Source organism: Lagenorhynchus albirostris, chromosome X, assembly GCF_949774975.1.
Source record: "Lagenorhynchus albirostris chromosome X, mLagAlb1.1, whole genome shotgun sequence".
Classification (NCBI taxonomy): Eukaryota; Metazoa; Chordata; class Mammalia; order Artiodactyla; family Delphinidae; genus Lagenorhynchus; species Lagenorhynchus albirostris.
This window is the reverse complement of record NC_083116.1, coordinates 103,526,666-103,548,634: the sequence shown is the minus strand read 5'-3', so window position 1 is coordinate 103,548,634 and position 21,969 is coordinate 103,526,666. Positions and strand designations below refer to the sequence as shown.

General features: G+C 36.5%; 1 protein-coding gene across 1 annotated transcript in view; it reads right to left on the bottom strand.

Moving 5' to 3' along the window:
• DMD (dystrophin) overlaps window positions 1-21,969 on the bottom strand; it is a 2,123,521-nt gene that overhangs the window by 1,521,310 nt on the left and 580,242 nt on the right. The window contains exon 12 of the mRNA XM_060138437.1: window positions 2,253-2,403. Within this exon, the coding sequence (XP_059994420.1) occupies window positions 2,253-2,403 (151 nt within the window). The remainder of the gene's footprint in view (window positions 1-2,252; window positions 2,404-21,969) is intronic.

The window sequence follows — 21,969 nt, the reverse complement described above, 5'->3', positions numbered from 1 at the left end:
AAATAAAACAATCCCAAAATTTGTATGGAACCACAAAAGGCCCCAAATAGCCAATGCAATCTTGAGAAAGAAGAACAAAGCTGGAGACATCAAGCTACCTGATTTCAATTTATATTACAAAACTACAGTAATCAAAACAGTATGGTATTGGCATAAAAAACAGACACATAGATCAGTGGAACAGAATAGAGAGCCCAGAAATAAACCCATGCATAAACAGTCAATTAGTTTACAACAAAGGCACTCAGAATATACAAGGGGGAAAGGACAGTCTCTTCAATAAGTGGTGCTGAGAAAACTGGACAGAACATGCAAAAGAATGAAATTAGACTTCTATCTTTTACCTTACACAAAAATCAACTCAAAGTGGATTAAAGACTTGAATGTAAGACCTGAAACCATAAAACCCCTAGAAGAAATCATAAGTGGTAAGCTCCTTGACATTAGTCGTGGAAATGATTTTTTAGATCTGAGTACAAAAGCAAAGGGAACAAAAGCAAAAATAACCAGTGAGACGACATCAGACTAACAAGCTTCTGCACAGCAAAGGAAAACATCAACAAAATGAAAAGGCAACCTACCAAATGGGAGAAAATACTTGCAAATCACATATCTGATAAGGGATTAAAATCCAAAATATCCAAAATATATAACGAACTCATACACCTCAACAGCAAAAAAAAAAAAAAAAAAAAATCTGATTAAAAAATGTTCAGAGGAACTGGATATTTTTCCAAAGAAAACATATGAGTGGCCAAAAGGCACATGAAAAGATGCTCAACATCACTAATCAGGGAAATGCAAAGTCAAAACCACTATTATCAAAAAGACAAGAAATAACAAGTGTTGGGGAGAATGTAGAGAAAGGGGGATCCTCATGCACTGTTGGTGGGAATGTAAACTAGTGTGGCCACTGTGGAAAACAGTATGGTTGTTCTCCAAAAAATTAAAAATAAAACTTACATATGATCCAGCAATTCCACTTCTGGATATTTATCTGAAGAAAACAAAAATACTACCTCGAAAAGATATCTGCACCCCCACGTTCAGTGCAGCATTATTTACAGTAGCCAAGACATTGAAACAACCTTAGTGTCTACTGACGGATGAATGGATAAAGAAAGTGTGGTGTATATATACACTGGAATGTTGTATATATTCCATAAAAACACATAAAAAATAATAAAATCTTGGCTGTTTGTGACAAATTGGATGGACCTTGAGGGAATTATGGTAAGCAAAATAAGTTAGACAAAAACAAACACTGTATGATTTCAAGTACATGTGGAATCTAAAAACCATTACAAACAAACAAACAAAACAAAACTTACAGATGCAGAGAAAAGAATGGTGGTTGCCAGAGGGGAGGGGGCTTGGGGACTGGGTGAAATGGGTGAATGGGGTGAAGAGGTACAAACTTGCAGTTACAAAATAAGTAAGTCATGGGGGTGTAATGTAGAACATGGTAACTATAATCAATAATGTTATAGTGCATATTTAAAATTTGACAAGAAAGTAAATATTAAAAGCTCTCTTCACAAGAAAAAAAATTCTAACTTTATATGGTGGTGGATGTTAACTAGACTTATTGTGGTGGTCATTTTCCAGTATATACAAATATTGAATCATTTTGTTTCACACCTGAAATGAATATAATGTCATATGTCAGTTATACCTCAATTAAAAATGGAAGCTGAAAAGAAAAATATTTCTGTAGAAATTCTAATCACAGAAACAATAAATACTTTCTGGAAACCAGGGAGCATAACTGTAAGTGTACAAATAAACTGAAGAAAGGTAACATGGAAATATTAAAATTATTAGATGCTACATTTTATAGGAAAGCAATGTTACAGATGTTCATTTTTCATCAAGCTTGGCCTGCTCTAAGACCTTATGAATCGAAGGTAAAGCCATGTTTAAAAAATCTTGCCTTATTACTTAAATTTGATTTGCAGGTAATCCCTACAGAGACCCTCTTCTAAGAAACCAAAACTTTAATAAATCACATAGCCAGCATTGTTCTCTTCCAGGAATATATTTCATTTTTTTCAAATATGAAATGCCTAGCTATTTTGTATTTGAAAAAGTAAACATCGCAAAAAGTATTAGGTAAGAATTATTTTAAAACTCTTCTCAATTGAAGCTTTAATTCTTTCTCATCTATAAACCATGGCATGTGTATGTACGTAATACACATATACACTTAGTTTGTTTTTCAGATGAAAACAAATAGCATAAAATATACTAACCTTATGTTGTTGTACTTGGCGTTTTAGGTCCTCAAGATCAGGTCCAAAGGGTTCTTTTTCCATTTTCCTTGTTCTCTCTTCTGTTTTTGTTAGCCAGTCATGTAACTCTTTCAGTTGCTGATTCTGGAGATCCATTAGAACTTTATGTAAACTGAAAATTTGAAAGACGCCTATTATTGCCTCTGTCAAAACAACTTTACTTACTATTATTAAACCTATTACTAGGTAAAATTATTGACATTTATAACTAAATGTGTGTTCACATGGTTTGGGCATCATTGGACATTAAGAAGGAAGGTAAATAAATAAAGCCCATAATCAATCACCTCTGAAGTTATTCTTTCTTTAACTTATTATAGTTCACACATCCCAATTTTTAGAAAGTTTCACATAGCTAACTAAATGTGAACATGCTAAATAAAGTGTGAGCCATCTCTGGTAACTGAGTTAGTAGTATATCCTGGCAATCATTTGTTTATATATCCATTATTTTAATTTTACTATGTGTGGTGATAAAAGACGGCCACAAAATTCTTTGTCATGCCATCAAGAGATGGAGTCCATTTTCCATGCTCATGAATATGGAGTGGCCTTCTGATTTGTTCTGACCAACAGAATGTGGCAGAAGTGACGCTATACGAGTTCCAAGCATAGGCTGTAAGAGAACAGGTAGCTTTTGTATTCTCTCTGTTGGAACCCAGCTGCCATGCTGTAAGGAAGCCCAAGCTAGACTACTGAATGATTAGAGACCATCTTGAAAGTAACTCTGGAGGATAAAATGCTCTCTTAGAAGTTGAGCTTCCTGATGAAGCCCAATGAGTGACCCCAGTCATACCACGATTGCAGAACAACAACCTAGATGAGCCCTGCCCATATTCCTGATCTACAGAATCACGATATAATTATAAACTTTTGTATTAAGCCACTACGTTTTGGAGTCATTTGTTATGTAGAAGTAGATAAGTCAAAGAATGCATTTTTGTTTTTTTTTCCAAAAAAAAAAATAGGGTAATGTAATTACCTATTACCAATAGGTAATGGATTTAAAGTCCAAAGGCTTGGTTTTGGTTCACAGCCTGGCTATATGCCCTAGAACTAACTTCTTAAACGTTCTCAATTTGAATACCAGCATCAGGGACGTGAGACAATATCTTGCCTATCAATCACACAATTTCATGGTGAGGATGAAAGGTAAAATTTAGGTTATTTCACAATGTTGATTCTTCCAATCCAAGAACATGGTATATCTCTCCATCTATTTGTATCATCTTTAATTTCTTTCATCGGTGTCTTATAATTTTCTGCATACAGGTCTTTTGTCTCCTTAGGTAGGTTTATTCCTAAATATTTTATTCTTTTTGTTGCAATGGTAAATCGGAGTGTTTTCTTGATTTCACTTTCAGATTTTTCATCATTAGTATATAGGAATGCCAGAGATTTCTGTGCATTAATTTTGTATCCTGCTACTTTACCAAATTCATTCATCAGCTCTAGTAGTTTTCTGGTAGCATCTTTAGGATTCTCTATGTATAGTACCATGTCATCTGCAAATAGTGACAGCTTTACTTCTTCTTTTCCGATTTGGAATCCTTTTATTTCCTTTTCTTCTGTGATTGCTGTGGCTAAAACTTCCAAAACTATGTTGAATAAGAGTGGTGAGAGTGGGCAACCTTGTCTTGTTCCTGATCTTAGTGGAAATGCTTTCAGTTTTTCACCACTGAGGATGATGTTGGCTGTGGGTTTGTCATATATGACCTTTATTATGTCGAGGAAAGTTCCCTCTGTGCCTACTTTCTGCAGGGTTTTTATCATAAATGTGTGCTGAATTTTGTCAAAAGCTTTCTCTGCATCTCTTGAGATGATCATATGGTTTTTCTCCTTCAATTTGTTAAGATGGTGTATCACGTTGATTGATTTGCGTATATTGAAGAAACCTTGCATTCCTGGAATAAACCCCACTTGATCATGGTGTATGATCCATTTAATGTGCTGTTGCATTCTGTTTGCTAGTATTTTGTTGAGGATTTTTGCATCTATGTTCATCAGTGATATTGGCCTGTAGTTTTCTTTCTTTGTGACATCCTTGTCTGGTTTTGGTATCAGGGTGATGGTGGCCTCACAGAATGAGTTTGGGAGTGTTCCTCCCTCTGCTATATTTTGGAAGAGTTTGAGAAGGATGGGTGTTAGCTCTTCTCTAAATGTTTGATAGAATTTGATTCAATGCAACCCCTATCAAACTACCACTGGCATTTTTCACAGAACTAGAACAAAAAATTTCACAATTTGTATGGAAACAAAAAAGACCCCAAAGAGCGAAAGCAATCTTGAGAACGAAAAATGGAGCTGGAGGAATCAGGCTCCCTGACTTCAGACTATACTACAAAGCTACAGTAATCAAGATAGTATGGTACTGGCACAAAAACAGAAAGATAGATCAATGGAACAGGATAGAACACCCAGAGATAAACCCACGCACATATGGTCACCTTATCTTTGATAAAAGAGGCAGCAATGTACAGTGGAGAAAGGACAGCCTCTTCAATAAGTGGTCCTGGGAAAACTGGACAGGTACATGTAAAAGTAAGAGATTAGATCACTCCCTAACACCATACACAAAAATAAGCTCAAAATGGATTAAAGACCTAAATGTAAGGCCAGACACTATCAAACTCTTAGAGGAAAACATAGGCAGAACACTCTAGGACATAAATCACAGCAAGATCCTTTCTGACCCACCTCCTAGAGTAATGGAAATAAAAACAAAAATAAACAAATGGGACCTAATGAAACTTCAAAGCTTTTGCACAGCAAAGGAAACCATAAACAAGACCAAAAGACAACCCTCAGAATGGGAGAAAATATTTGCAAATGAAGCAACCGACAAAGGATTAATCTCCAAAATTTACAAGCAGCTCACGCAGCTCAATAACAAGAAAACAAACAACCCAATCCAAAAATGGGCAGAAGACCTAAATAGACATTTCTCCAAAGAAGATATACAGACTGCCAACAAACACATGAAAGAATGCTCAACATCATTAATCATTAGAGAAATGCAAATCAAAACTACAATGAGATATCATCTCACACCAGTCAGAATGGCCATCATCAAAAAATCTAGAAACAATAAATGCTGGAGAGGGTGTGGAGAAAAGGGAACACTCTTGCACTGCTGGTGGGAATGTGAATTGGTTCAGCCACTATGGAGAACAGTATGGAGGTTCCTTAAAAAACTACAAATAGAACTACCATATGACCCAGCAATCCCACTACTGGGCATATACCCTGAGAAAACCAAAATTCAAAAAGAGTCATGTACCAAAATGTTCATTGCAGCTCTATTTACAATAGCCCGGAGATGGAAACAACCTAAGTGCCCATCATCGGATGAATGGATAAAGAAGATGTGGCACATATATACAATGGAATATTACTCAGCCATAAAAAGAAACGAAATTGAGCTATTTGTAATGAGGTGGATAGACCTAGAGTCTGTCATACAGAGTGAAGTAAGTCAGAAAGAAAAAGACAAATACTGTATGCTAACACATATATATGGAATTTAAGAAAAAAAATGTCATGAAGAACCTAGGGGTAAAGCAGGAATAAAGACGCAGACCTCCTAGAGAACGGACTTGAGGTTATGGGGAGGGGGAAGGGTGAGCTGTGACAGGGCGAGAGAGTGTCATGGGCATATACACACTAACAAACGTAGTAAGGTAGATAGCTAGTGGGAAGCAGCCGCATGGCACAGGGATATTGGCTCGGTGCTTTGTGACAGCCTGGAGGGGTGGGATAGGGAGGGTGGGAGGGAGGGAGACGCAAGAGGGAAGACATATGGGAACATATGTTTAAGTATGACTGATTCACTTTGTTATAAAGCAGAAACTAACACACCATTGTAAAGCAATTATACCCCAATAAAGATGTTAAAAAAAAAAAAGAATATACTGCTTCATCTCATAATTGATAATCGGCCTCAAATCTTTCAAGTAAAAAAGAATATAAAAATACATGTAATAAATAAAAATACAGACTTTTCCAAAAGCAAAAAAAAAAAAACTACAAATAGAACTGCCATATGACCCAGCAATCCCACTACTGGGCATATACCCTGAGAAAACCATAATTCAAAAAGATTCATGTACCAAAATGTTCATTGCAGCTCCATTTGCAATAGCCCGGAGATGGAAACAACCTAAGTGTCCATCATCAGATGAATGGATAAAGAAGATGTGGCATATATATACAATGGAATATTACTCAGCCATAAAAAGAAACAAAATTGAGCTATTTGTAATGAGGTGGATAGACCTAGAGTCTGTCATACAGAGTGAAGTAAGTCAGAAAGAGAGAGACAAATACCGTATGCTAACACATATACATGGAATTTAAGAAAAAAATGTCATGAAAAACCTCGGGGTAAAACAGGAATAAAGACACAAACCTACTAGAGAATATGGGGAGGGGGAAGGGTAAGCTGTGACAAAGCGAGAGAGAGGCATGGACATATATACACTACCAAACGTAAGGTAGATAGCCAGTGGGAAGCAGCTGCATAGCACAGGGAGATCAGCTCGGTGCTTTGTGACAGCCTGGAGGGTTGGGATAGGGAGGGAGATGCAAGAGGGAAGAGATATGGGAACATATGTATATATATAACTGATTCATTTTGTTGTAAAGCAGAAACTAACACACCATTGTAAAGCAATTACACTCCAATAAAGATGTTAAACATAAAGATGTTAAAAATTAAAAAAAAAATAAAACCATAAAATGCCCCCGAAGAGGAAAAAAAAAAATAGGTGATTTCATCCATTAATTCAACAAAAAGTTGAGACTCAAATGAGAAGTATTAGTACCTGTTTTAAGGTAAATATTCTTCATGAAGGCATGTTTAAAGCATTTTTGAAAACCATAGTATACTGCACACTGATCTCTTTATGTTAATAAAGAGGACATAATTCCAGTTAGAAATTTATTATTCTGATTTATAAAATCTTTACAAGAAATTTCCAATAGTCTGCATGTTTAAACATACAAAATACACACGTAACTGAGAGCGTTTTAAAATAATTTAGATTATACAATTTACCATTACACCTTTAACCTTATAGAGACACATGTCTCCTGAGGCACACTGTAATCAAAAGTCTATGAGAACAAGCTTTCATTTATCAAACACAAGAAGTAGATGTTTTATTTTTATGGGAAACAACATAGATGAAGCATCCATTTAAGTGGAAGCAAAAACTCAAAAGTTGCTAGTTTAAGTCTCTTAGGCAATGAACACCATCCTGACATTGCAAGGTATATAAATCTTTTACTTTATTGGTTTAGTCTATCCCTTGAGAACTGACTTGATAATAAGATTTCATGAAATTTGGCTGCAATATCATTCCCTGTGTTTGTTGTTTTTCCTGCCCCGTTTCTTGTTATATTGAGCTAAAAATCTCACAATGTATAAACTAAGGAAAAAATCCCACATTATTACTTATACTTGAAGAAATGTTTCAAGTCTAACACACATGTGTTAGTGTTAATAAGGGATTTCATTTAAAAAAATATATATATATATATATATTTTTACTTTTGGACAGACGTTTCATTCAACAAATATTCACTGAGTTCCATATCTGTGCTGGAAACTCCTGTTTGTTAGGAACAGACAAAAGAAAATATCCTTATATTCAAGTAGCTTAGAGACCTTTATGGAAATTCATACATCAACAATTATAATAGTACAAGGAAATCATTATAATTAGATTTATATACATTCGGAGGAGACATAAAAGCAGCTCCAAGTTGACCTGGGTTCATTATGAATGGTGTCATTACACAACACATAGCCTGAGAGTTGAGACTTAAAAAACTGAGTCATACACTTATTAAATGTAAAATTATTGAGTACTTAGATATTATGAATGGAGAGGTGAGAAAGACCCACACAGCCCCTTACAGTCACAGATCTTACATTCTGAGGATGGGGGCCATAGATAATATAGAGCTCATTAGGCCATTAGTTAATTGTAATTGTGATCATGCTATGAAATGAGAGTAACTGAACTGAGTCTGTGAGGTAAGGAAGGCTTTCTGAAGCACTAATATTTGAATAACTCTAAAGTCTGAAGTAAGAGGAAGTAGTGAAGAGGAAGGGGTAAACACTTTCTAAATAGAAGAAATCACCTGTGCAAACGTCCTGAGGCATCAGAAAGGACCAGGAAGGCCGATACAGCTTGATGATATAAGGTGTGGGAGAGTTATACAATGTCATACCCTACACTAATCCATGGGTTCTGGGAAATTTCTTGAGCTCTGCCTGAAAATCTGAAGTCTGAACCTCAAATAATCTTTTATGTTTAATAGTGGTTTCATCTTATAAACCTGGAGTCAGAGACTAACCAGTAAGAATGGATATACCAGTAAGCACTTTGTCAGGTATTGCATCTTTTATAGGTGGAATGTAGGAATGTGTAATTGAAGGTTCTTGGAGAAGGGGCCGGCATAACTGGGTGGCAGATGTTGTATGGGGACACTTGGTGTGCAGCCTGTGTGGTTCAATATTTTAATGACTGGTACAATTACATCAGTGTTTCCCAGACAAATAGATCCCTGCTTTTCCTCTCTAGACCAATGGTTCTCAAAGTGTGGCTCCTGAACCAATAACATCATCCTATCCCCTTGGGGGATGTCTTAGTGCACGCACACGAGTGTGTGTACACACACACAGAGCTTACGTGTGTGTACATATATATTTATATATAGTGTGTACATACATATGATTTTAATGTATATATGAAATCATATAGCTTAGGATGAAAATTAAGTAAAAAGTAAAAAAAAATGATTATTTTAAGGGAAAGTATTTAGTGTATAATGATAAAGACAAGTGCAGAAATGAAAGAAATTGTGAAGGTGGAGCATGATTAACTTGTCTTTGAAAATCACTCAATAATTACATTTGGTTCTGATTATCACCTAATGAGGTAGCTAATACTGTTATTTTATTTCTGAGGACACTGTAACTTGGAAAGGTTAAAGAACTTGCCCAACGTGTCTCACAGACATGTTAAGTCTGTATATAAATGGTAAACTGTGACCCAAGTCTGTGCTCTTAACCTTGAATTATTTTCCTTCTTCATGGATAAAATGTTGTATTAGGTTGGGTCATATGAAGTTGCTGGTACTTGAGGCTTTTATTCCATGAAAATGACAATTTCATTTTGTTCAACCTAAAATACTATTAAAATGAGAAAGTCAGTCCACATTTCCAACTAACATTCTCAAGATGCAAATAAATTAGGGAAATTTATCAAATTCATAAAATAAAAATCTACCACCCACAGGCAAGGAAAGAGTTTGCATTTTTCTTGGTTTCAATTTATGGTTTTCAAGTGGTCATTTAGAAAAGGACATAAAATCAAAAGGAGAATGGAGCATAAATATGACTGGCACTTGAGAGAGGAGGTAGGCAAATTGTAATAAAATAGCTCCAGACAGGAGATGGTCCTGACAAAGTCCAGAGGCAGAAGGATGCAGGATATGATACTACAAACTGCTGCAGCCAACTTCCAATTGTAAAAAGCATAGGTGGACAGAGGGAGACTAGCAAAACCAATACACTGAAAGAAGCTAGGACTCTGATGGCACAACTGAGTCACAGACTTAATGGTCTCGAGTCACCCCACCTGTAAATTTATTGTAATAAGATAATAGATATCCTTATTGTTTTAACCATTGCTTCCCAAACTTTAATGTGTATATGGCTCACGTGGTGAGTGTGTCTTATTACGGACTCTAAGTCAGTGGGTCTGAGAAGAGGGCTGAGATTCTTCATTTCTAACAAATGCCCAGGGGATGCCAATGTCGCTGGTGCATGGATCACACTTTAAGGAGCAATGCTACAAACCACTTTGAGTTGGGCTATTTGTTAGTTACAGTAAAAGGCATCTTAAGGTATACCGTTTTTTAAATAATTTTATTGGAGATCTGTCTCTCACCTCACACCCACTGCAGGAACATTAGCTTCCTTAACATGAAAGAAATCAATGCAAACATAGGATCTGCTTTACAGAGATGCTGTTGGACCCTGGGAAAGCATTTATTCCCCAACCAGTACTGTCCAGAATCTTCTACAATAATGTAAATTTTGTAGATCTGCACTCTCCAATACTGTAGCCACTATAGCCATGAGTGGTTACTGTGCACTTGAGATATGGCTAGTGTGACTGAGAAACTGAAATTTTACCCATACTTAACTATAATAATTTAATTTCAATTAAATAGCTACATGTGGCTACTGGCTACAGTATTAGCACAACTCTAAACCAACAGATAATTGGATTTACAACAGCAAAAATCCTTATTTGAAGTCTTTACCATACCATTTCTTTATGCAATGCAATATTTATAAGGAATGATATTCTGAGTTAAGGAATCTAGCAATAAATATGAACAGCAATTTTTGATATTTCCATTCTCTAGACACAAACTTATAAATGCCAAAATTGTACATGTTTTTATTAATTTCAGCCTATATTTGATACTCTTAAGAGTGTTTCTTGGACTTTATGTTAATATATTATAAAAAAGATGTAAAAATACTTACAAAAAATTAATCATGTATGTAAAAGTACAGACTTTCTAAATCCTAGGGGATTACAGTTAAAAATTACAAAATTACCAAGAATGGTAAACCCTTTAGGAAGACAAGTTCTCAAGCCCAATTTCCTAGACTTCATAATTATTTGTTTATATGCAATTCTTAACGAAGAAATACAACTAACAGAAGAAGGTAAAGTATTATTGTGAATTTCTAGATTACAAAAGAATCACCAGCGATGTTCAATTAACATGTTATAAATTCACAATACAATCCCATGATTTAAGTTGTCAATAAAACATATAGTTGGCCAGTGTGAATTAGAGAAACTGAATTAACAAGACATTTTTAAACTACATGCCATTTAGTAACTAAAATCACACTGATAAAAACTAAAATTAATTTATTCACTTATTTAAACTGTTGGCTTGAAAATCTTAGCAAAATGGTTTTAATGAATAGATTATAGAGTTCTGATTTTACCTCAGGAATTGCTTACACGCAACCAGATGCTCCAAGAATTCTGACATATGCTTAAACGTGTAGCTATATAAACCCTATAAATCCCCGTATATGGGTTTTTATTTCATTTACTCTATTAATAAAGTGGCCATTGAAGGTGATGTTTAAGTCCAGTTTTTATTCAAATTATCACATAAAGGTGAATTAGTGGAATTTATCTCTAGCCAGGTGATTCCAATGAACACCCAGGGTTGAAAATTATTGTATTGGTTCTCAGGACTCAGGCATAATATTTACATAAGCCCTGGGATGATGACAAGTGGCAAATGTTTTGGTAGCTGACCCCAGGCAGCATGGCCACTTTATTAACCAGAGGCATGGAGATAATATGGACGTAAGTTTATGGTAAATAAAAATGTCTTTACCCAATTATTTATAAACTAATAATACTTTATAAGTAGTACACTATCTATTAAATAGTAATTCTGACCTTGCACAATTTGGGACTTATAAATAAAATTTTATTTGTGAGTAACAAATTATATTCATCATTTGTCAGACAATAAAAGTATTACTGTAATTAATCCTAATGATGCAGGAACTGATATTAGCCCCAATTTACCGATGGGGGAACAAAGGTTTACCTGAGTCAAAAGGCAAGCAAGGGGAGGTGGGAAAGTGGGAATCAGGTATTGTGGCCCTGGGGTCTGCTTCACCATTATGCTATGTTACCTGTACAAATGATACTTTTTTAGAGATAACTTTTGTATCTATTCCTCATTTCATTTATGTCAGTGATTATCAAGAAGGAAAAATAGAAGAAAAAAGAAGGTCATTTACTGGGATTTTCTAGATTTTTGTCATTAATAGATAATTTTACTCTTTCTTCTCACCAAAACAAGGTGACATTATGAGGTTTACGTTAATGACAGAAACCACCATACACTTTGAGACCCGGTTCCCGTCAAACATATGGTGACAAAGTAAAATGAATGACCAGACATTTTAAATATTTATAATGTTTCATTAAATGTAAGAAACAGAAAATCTGATATATTCCAGGCAAAAAAAGCAAACATTGCTTTAAAACAGAAAAACAATATTGATAAATTCAAGAAAACTTTCAGTCACATATGTACAAATACATAAAGGGTTTCTGTTGTCCGGCAGTAATGAATGGGCCATATAAAGCACATGAGTATTTTTCAACTCTCAAGGCTTAGAACATTTATCAAAGGTCACTGAATGCCCTGTGAAACATAAGGCTTAAAACTAAGAATCCAATAAAGTAATGACTCCCAAATGCATAAGACTTTCACCATCACTGTCACTTCTACTTGACCACCTTTACGGTCACCACCTCCACCACCAATTTCTGCCAGTTCCCATACTAAATTTCTTAAAGTCTATCATCAGAATCTGTGCACGTGCTTAATCCCTCCTGCTCCCCTGCACCTCCTTGCCTTAAAAAGGCCATCCTCTTTCCTCCAACTCCTAACCACACCTTAAAAGACCCAGCTGCAAAGCCTGACACTAGACAGTGGTCTTCTGTCTCTAAATCTTAGGCACTAGTGTAGTAGGAGTTTCCATTGGAGAATGAAGTGAGGCAACGGTCTAACAGAATCATATGAAGTTTCTTTTTTTTCCCCAAAAACAGATGTGTCCATGCTCTTTTCTACAACACCATCACTCCCACCAATCGGTACACTGACATCTTGGGCCAGGGAAGAAAGCAAGGAGAACAGGTCAGGCACATTTTTCGAAAGCTCCCACTAATTCTCACACTTACCATTCTATTATACCCTGCAACCTGGTAGTGGAGGCCAGTTTTTATTCTACAGCCTCACAATAAATATTTTAGAAAGAACTCACCTGCAAAGTTTCTCTTCCAACAACAGAAATGAAACTTTCGATCCTCCCTCAAAATCAAACGTATTTATTTAGTATTTATTTTTCCACTGAATGGAATATGAAAAACAGTATTGTGTTCAAAAAGGACTCTGTGAAACAAAAATGCACCACTGTATTTTTTTTTTTGATTGTATTGGGATTTACCGAATTAACAAATGAGTTCCAGGAATGCCTGTCTTCTTATTTGCCAGTAACTCTGAGTAAAGAGGAGGCCCATGTGGTCCTGGCTCACCCGTATCCTGAGGATGATGTTGGTAAACCAGCTTAAGGTGTGGAGGGTCACTTATTGGGGCCCCAACTTGGGCCATTCCTGGGTCCTGATTTCTGCCACCTCACCTCCAAAAGGGAGCTCTGTCACATGAAGCACCTAGCAATCCCCCAAGACTAAAGTAGCCATGAATGGGGCCACTTTCCCAGTGACCACAGAGAAGCAAGGGCCAGGGGATGATGCTACCTCAGCCACTTCCTTCAACTGGAATGGAAGAGGGGCATACATCATGTAGGACTACCGGGGTTTTTTATAATAAATCTCAAAAGTGAATTAGTGTTTAATGTCTCTGAGAACAAAATCAAACCAAACTTTCCTTTCCACTTGGATCTTGATGCTATTTTATTCCTCCATCCATATAGCTTAACAACAGTTTAATTACTGAGATTCTTCAACTATCCAGAGCAATATTAAAGTTCAAAATGCAAACAAATTCATTTGCATTTTGACAGCATAAATTCAATATAGTAACAGTAACATAATAAAAAAGCTGCATGGTTGGATGCAATAGATTCTTGTGGCAAATACACTATGGCAACACTCAATTCAATCTTCCTGATTAAATACTTACAAAGTGGGTGAAGAAACTCTCAGATGTCATCACAAACCAAAGGTGACTCTTAAATACGATTGGAAGTCTGTTTAAATTATCACTAGTAAAAATGGGGTATGTTGACACTCTAAGATCATATTAATTTATGCAATAAAAACCCACTCTCAACTTCAAAAATTATGTTACTATATAATATCTGGCATATACGAGACATACAATAAATATTAATTGAATGCATAAATAATATCACTTATCAATCAGACATAAGACAATATAGTACAAAAATGTATACACTTTTCCAATCAAAAATACCAGAATTAAGATTATAAAAACGTCAACTTCCATTAAATCTGCTCCTGTTGAGACAGTCCACTGATTTAATTTGAATCAGTTTTCTAGCCATAAATGAGAATAGCAACACTTTACCTGACACATTGTTTCTCAAACATGCTGAGCTCACTCCTGCCTTGAGATCTTGCCATTTGCTTCCCTTTGGCACAGCTATTAGCATGGACATTCCCTCCCTTCGTTTAGGCCTCTTCTTAAATATTACCTCATCAGGGAGGCCTTCCCTAACTGACCATGTACCCACAGTAACACAAGGTTTCACTCTCTAACCTGCCTTTTTTCCCCCTTTTTATCATTTAATGCCATCTGCTATGATATACATATTTTACATATTTTTTAATTGTCTGTCTCCTCCCACGAACAAGGCATGCTCAATAAGAGAGGGATTTAGTCTGTTGTCCACTGATATTTCCCCAGTATCTAAAACAGTGCAGGGAACACAGGAGGTAAGAATTGTTAGTTAGATGGATGAATGAATGATTGAGCTTAATTTTCTAATTATCATTATTTATCTTTCTGAAAAAGCAGTGTTCCAAAAAATGCTACTCTCAATTCTCTGAATTCCAGAGATTTGGCTTTCCTATTTATAATTTAAACTATGAGAGTCACATACTTTATATTATCGGAACAAGTTGTGTCCACATTTTTTTTTTTGGCCATACCACGTGGCTTGTGGGATTTTAGCTCCCCAACCAGGGACTGACCCGGGCCCCCACCCTCTGTCCACATTTTAACTGTGTGTTGTTTACAGAAAAGACTGTCATGGCTGGCCATATCGATTTAAACCTGATCAACTTACTGTATGTTAATAACTGCTGCTTATTAGGCCAATAATGAATTGTCAATACTCTCACACTGTCTCTATTCTATATTCTTTCACAAGAATCTTGCTGTTCCATGTCAACATTTGAGGAATGGACGTGACATCACCAGCATCATTTCTGGAGCTTCTGAGAAAGTAGTTAATATGTTTGGCCCACCTCAGTTGATAGAAAAATCGGGTGCTTAGGAATCACCTGAGCTCTCATAAAGTTACAGATTCTGATTCTGTTGCATGAGGGCTGAGATTCTGCATTTTTGACTACGCCTCAGGTGATGTTGTTGCTAGTGGCTCCTGAACCACCTTGATCTGCAAGGAATTCTTATTTTAACATGATTAGAAGAAAAAAATGTATTAATGAAACCATGATATAAAATGACAAGTGAGTCTAAGATTACACACTGTTAAAAAGTTCACTGCAGGGTTTCCCTGGTGGCGCAGTGGTTGAGAGTCCGCCTACCGATGCAGGGGACGCGGGTTCATGCCCCGATCCGGGAAGATCCCACATGCCGCGGAGCGGCTGGGCCCGTGAGCCATGGTCGCTGAGCCTGCGCGTCAGGAGCCTGTGCTCCACAACGGGAGAGGCCACGACAGTGAGAGGCCCCCGTACCGCGAAAAAAAAAAAAAAAGTTCACTGCAACAAATTCATTTAACAGATTAAAACTACTTAAGAAATTAATTCATTTATTCATCCATTCATTCAGATATTCACATGTGCAATGTGTTAGTCACTTCACTTGGGAGAAAACAACCCACCCATTTGTTCAGCAACTCTTTTGCTCTATTCACTCCCACATATGTTATCTCATTTCCAGGTTGGAACAGACATTTGAAAGAGAGAGACAGAAAAAAAAGAGATGAGCCAGAGTTGTGAGACATATTTTTCTCTCCAGTCAAAGTGTTGATGGTGATTCACAATTATTTCCCATGTTATGGCTTGTATTTTCACCCAGAGACTATTCGTATCTCTCCTCCTGCTGATGTAAACCAGAACACAACTTCACTTGGCCTCCTTACTGACTTACTTTCATTTGTTTTTCCCTCACCATCACAAAGGTTTTAGTTTCCCCCTGCATGTCCTAACCACAATTATCAGAGAAGTTGATGGAACTTGCTGTGCTTATCTTTATGAGTCCTTGTAGAAATGTCAGTAAATCTCTTTTGCTCTCTGCAGGTTGCATTTTTCAATCAAATTAATTAGCTTATTCATAGAGAAGAAAATCTTCTGTTTTCCCTACGCCAGTAGTCTTCTTGTACTTCCACAGAGGGAAGTTTTGTCTTTTTCTTCTCTCTCCCTCACCTCCCACCACCCAAAGGGTATTCTACAGCATAAAAATGAAACAAAACAAAAATCATTTTGCCTACTCTTCTGAAGGTTTCCAGCTCGAGCATGTCAACAGATACTGTCTTGTCTTAATTATTTTATTTTAACTATGCAATCAATGGCACTTAGTTCTTTCATTTCAATCTCATAAACATTGTTAAAGATTGGTAATTGACCAACAGCAGCATGTTTATGTCAAGGTAGTGTGTGGCTAGAGATATCTTAACAAAGTTCTTTATTATATTAGCCTTTGCTTCATTATCAATTCATGTCCACGAAGATATCAGAATTGAAGAGGAAAGAAATTAATAAGAAAAGAATCCAGTGAGAATAGAATAAAATGGAAAGAAAGGAAGAAGCATCTACATATTTATGTTTTTACTTACATTCCTTTGAAAGGAATATTTTTAAATGTTTCAATAATAAAATTATAACTTCAAATGCAATTTTTATCACACTGCTCATGTTCCCTTGCCCCACAGAAAACATTCACAAACAAATCCTTTGGGGGAAAAAATGAGCAAGGGAATTAGAACAGGCTGGAGGAAAAAAAGAACAAAAAATATATATATGAGGCATAGCTATACAGTATGGTTAAAATAATTAACCTACGGCTAGTCATCTTATTTATAATGATGATAATTCTTTACATTTCGTAATAATTTTGCATTCATAATCTACTTTTCATACCCTATCTTGGCCAGTATCTTTTAGAGGTGTGCCAGGTTCTGTGGAACTGCCACTGTTCCAGAAATCAGTAACTGAGGACCACAGAGGGAAAGTATGTCGCCCAGTTCACATAAATATGTGTTTGAGAAAGGGAGACCTTATCCCTTAGGCAAATTAGAGTAGATTTAGCATAAGTTGGAAATCAGAGCATTTTGTTACCTCTGTATTTTTAAAATTTCCTGTTTTGTTTGATAATTGTTAATGGTTTGTGGGATAAACAGCATTTCCTAGATACAACCTGTATAAAGGTAGCGTCTGTATGTATGAGGCAAGGATGCCTGTTTCCAGGGGAAAAAAAAAATCTTGACTGTTAGAACAGCAAAAAAGAAAATAAATACAGCAGGAATGGTTTATAAATTAATGACTGGGCTAAGATAGTAGAATACATGCATGTATTATTACAACCACCTCCTGGCATAAGATACTAGCATCTCTTACCTGGGCTATGGCACTGATTATAACTGCCCTGTCTTCTTCTAGTGGTATTACCGATATTTTCTTTACCTGTTTTTCCCCTACTTAAACCCTTTTGATGGCTTTTTCTTGTACTTGTGCTAGAACTCAAAGCCCTTGACTTTACCCTGACACTGCAATACACGACAAGACCCCTACGTATATTTCAACCCCATCTCATACTTCAGCTATCTAATCTTCCCTCCTGCAACTCTCCAGCTATGCTGGCCTTTTGGTTCCTCTATCAAGCCAGACTGTCCCTATTTTAGGGCTTTTGCATTGGCTGTTGCCTCTGTCTGAAGTGTACTTCCTCCTGATCTGTATATGGTGGTTCCTTCTTGTCATTCAAATTTCAAATTAAATGGCACCGCCCCAGAAATAACATTCCTGGGTCACAAAGGCTAAGTTAGCCCCTCAAACTCAAACTCTATCACATTACGTTTTAATCTCTTCAAAAAACGTATTCCTATCTGATATTTTTTGTGTATATGTGTGTGTGTGCATGTGTGTGTGTGTGTGTGTGTGTGTGTGTGTGTGTTTTAATTTTACTGGATGTCAGACTCTCTAGAGCTTCTGGAACCTTGCCTCTTGTGTTCATTACTGTATCCCCAATGCCTTGAAATGTAACTGATATTTTGAGGCAGTCCATTAATATTTATTAATATTTGTGTGTATAGAGATACAGATGTAAATAGTATTATATACATATACACACGCTATTACATATATAGTGTTTATATATATCACGATGACTATATATTGAATGTAATTTGATTACTGCTCATAGATATGTTGGTAGATAACTTATAACTTACAAGTGTAAATATTCATAGATTTTAGTTATCAGTTTATCTGTATTCCCAGGCAATTTTTTTACTTTTGTGATAAGACAACAACTTAAGAATTCTAGCTGTCTTTGGTTATATCTCATAGGCCTAGAGAAACCTTAATTATCATTCCTCTCACCCTAACTCTATGCTTAGGCAGGGGTAATGGCTTCTGACTGGGTCTACCCATACCCTATCTTTCTTTGTGGGAGCAAGTTGAAAGGTGCGGACTAATCTATTTTTTGTCTGTTAGCAATTTACTATGCCTTCCTACTCCTAAGTAGTCATATGTTTGGAAACAATAGGTAATGCTCCAAATTGAAGCTAATCATCAACATGGCCATGATAGCAGAAACCGAACAGTTAGCAATGTAGTAAAGCATTAAATAAAATCTCACATTATATTTTTTTAAATACTGGCAACATCCTATTGTTATAATCAGCTTTCGATTCCTCTAAAACAATCTATCAAAAGCCAGGTCCTCCATAGTTTGCATACTGGCTTATCTCATTTAGAATTTTATGCATGAAAACCCACAGAGTTGGTGAAAGTGGTGGGAGAAACTTACTATTATTTACAAACTCACAAGAAATTTCTGAATTTGCTTGGCTTAAAAAATCCTTTGTGTATGTGTATCTCAACAAATTGTCCAGACAAGTCTATGTGCTACAAGCAGTTCTGTATTAGTGTCTCATTTTAAAACCTCTATTATGTTTTAACAAAAGCTATGCCAGCTAAGAGGCTGCCCTAACCTTCTTGCTAATCATTCTAAAAGCTTAAATACAAACCGAAGTCCCCCAAACTTCCCTAAGGACAAACTATACTTTGATGTCAATCTTAGCTCAGTAATATTGATATTTCAGGTTTTACATCCTCCAGCAGGATGGGGGTGAGGAAATTACACATATATGTGTGTGTACATGGTCATCCATGCGTGTGTGTGTGTGTTGTCATCCATCACCTAATGGTAGATATCTCTTTAACAAGGGAATTTTTAAAAATTAACCTGTTTTTAAATGTTATAATAACAGATTAAAAACTTGGGATTTTAACTTTAGGCTGAATTCACCTTTTCTCAACTCAGTCTCAAGCTGCAATTAATTAACTGTTAGTATGAATAATTAATCCCATATTGTTAGTCCTATTGAAAAAAGAGAGTGAGGAACGATGGAGGTATTTAACTTCCAGAAGAGGATGGCAAAACAGAATGCACGAAGGAAAAGAGGGTGGTGCCACTATGGGAAAGGCAGTAAAGGAGGAGGTTTGATTTTAAAGACTTTCAAATTTTATCTGAGGTTGCTCTGTTTAAGTTGCACAAACGGGTGCAAACAAAAGTTGCAACCTGAAGAATGATGGCATATGACCACAAGTAGGAGGTTCTATATCTTATGATTTATAATAATAAATGGGTGGCATAAACTAGTTGAGCCTTGGGCATGGGGGGGAGACTTAATAGTTATAATATGGCTATTATAATTCTCACATCTAGGGTTAGTTGCAATCGTCGAAATGATCACAGCTGGGGGAAAAGTCAACATGCACAGACTACTATCTCTAGGTTTAGAACAACAATATTCGTGAAAATTCTATCTTATATATGCTTTATTTATTCTTTCAAAATACACGAGCTTAAAAATGTGTTTTTCGAACTCCAGTTCGTTTCAGGACCTAGTTTGGGGAAAAAAAAAAAGATGCTCAGAGTCTGAAAGCTCGTGACGCAAAGCTGCTGAACGAGTACCGGGATCCGAGGGGACGTCCCCACACCTCAAGAGGCAGCGAGCAGGCAGCAGCTTCAGGGAGCTCAGCAGCTGTGTGGATGAAAGGCTCTTGGTGCTGCAGCCAGGAGTGACTGCTGTGCCTCTGAGGTGAGAGAGCCAACTTCAGGACACTGGTCAACAAGAGACCTCCCAGCTCCACGTAATATCAAACGGCGAAAATCTCCCAGAGATCTCCATCTCAACACCAACACCCAGCTTCACTCAACGACCAGCAAGCTACAGTGCTGGACACCCTATGCCAAACGACTAGCAAAACAGGAACACAAACCCACCCATTAGCAGAGAGGCTGCCTAAAATCATAATAAGGCCACAGACACCCCAAAACACACCACCAGACGTGGACCTGCCCACCTGAAAGATTCAGCCTCATCCACCAGAACACAGACACTAGTCCCCTCCACCAGGAAGCCTACACAACCCACTGAACCAACCTTAGCCACTGGAGACAGACACCAAAAACAACGGGAACTACGAAACTGCAGCCTGCAAAAAGGAGACCCCAAACACAGTAAGATAAGCAAAATGAGAAGACAGAAAAGCACACAGCAGATGAAGGAGCAAGATAAAAACCTACCAGACCTAACAAATGAAGAAGAAATAGGCAGTCTACATGAAAAAGAATTCAGAATAATGATAGTAAAGATGATCCAAAATCTTGGAAGTAGAATAGAGAAAATGCAAGAAACATTTAACAAGGACCTAGAAGAACTAAAGAGGAAACAATCAAAGATGAAAAACACAATAAATGAAATTTAAAATACTCTAGAAGGGATCAATAGCAGAATAACTGAGGCAGAAGAATGGATAAGTGACCTGGAAGATAAAATAGTGGAAATAACTACTGCAGAGCAGAATAAAGAAAAAAGAATGAAAAGAACTGAGGACAGTCACACAGACCTCTGGGACAACATTAAATGCACCAACATTCGAATTACAGGGGTCCCAGAAGAAGAAGAGAAAAAGAAAGGGACTGAGAAAATATCTGAAGAGATTATAGTTGAAAACTCCCCTAATATGGGAAAGGAAATAGTTAATCAAGTCCAGGAAGCACAGAGAGTCCCATACAGGATAAAACCAAGGAGAAACATGCCAAGACACATATTAATCAAACTGTCAAAAATTAAATACAAAGAAAACATATTAAAAGCAGCAAGGGAAAAACAACAAGTAACACACAAGGAAATCCCCATTAAGGTTAACAGCTAATCTTTCAGCAGAAACTCTGCAAGCCAGAAGGGACTGGCAGCACATATTTAAAGTGATGAAGGAGAAAAACCTACAACCAAGATTACTCTACCCAGTAAGGATCTCATTCAGATTTGATGGAGAAATTAAAACCTTTACAGACAAGCAAAAGCTGAGAGACTTCAGCACCACCAAACCAGCTTTACAACAAATGCTAAAGGAACTTCTCTAGGCAAGAAACACAAGAGAAGGAAAAGACCTACAATAACAAACCCAAAACAATTAAGAAAATGGGAATAGGAACGTACATATCCATAACTACCCTAAATATAAATGGATTAAATGCTCCCACCAAAAGACACAGACGGGCTGAATGGATATAAAAGCAAGACCCATATATATGCTGTGTACAAGAGACACACTTCACACCTAGGGACACATAAAGACTGAAAGTG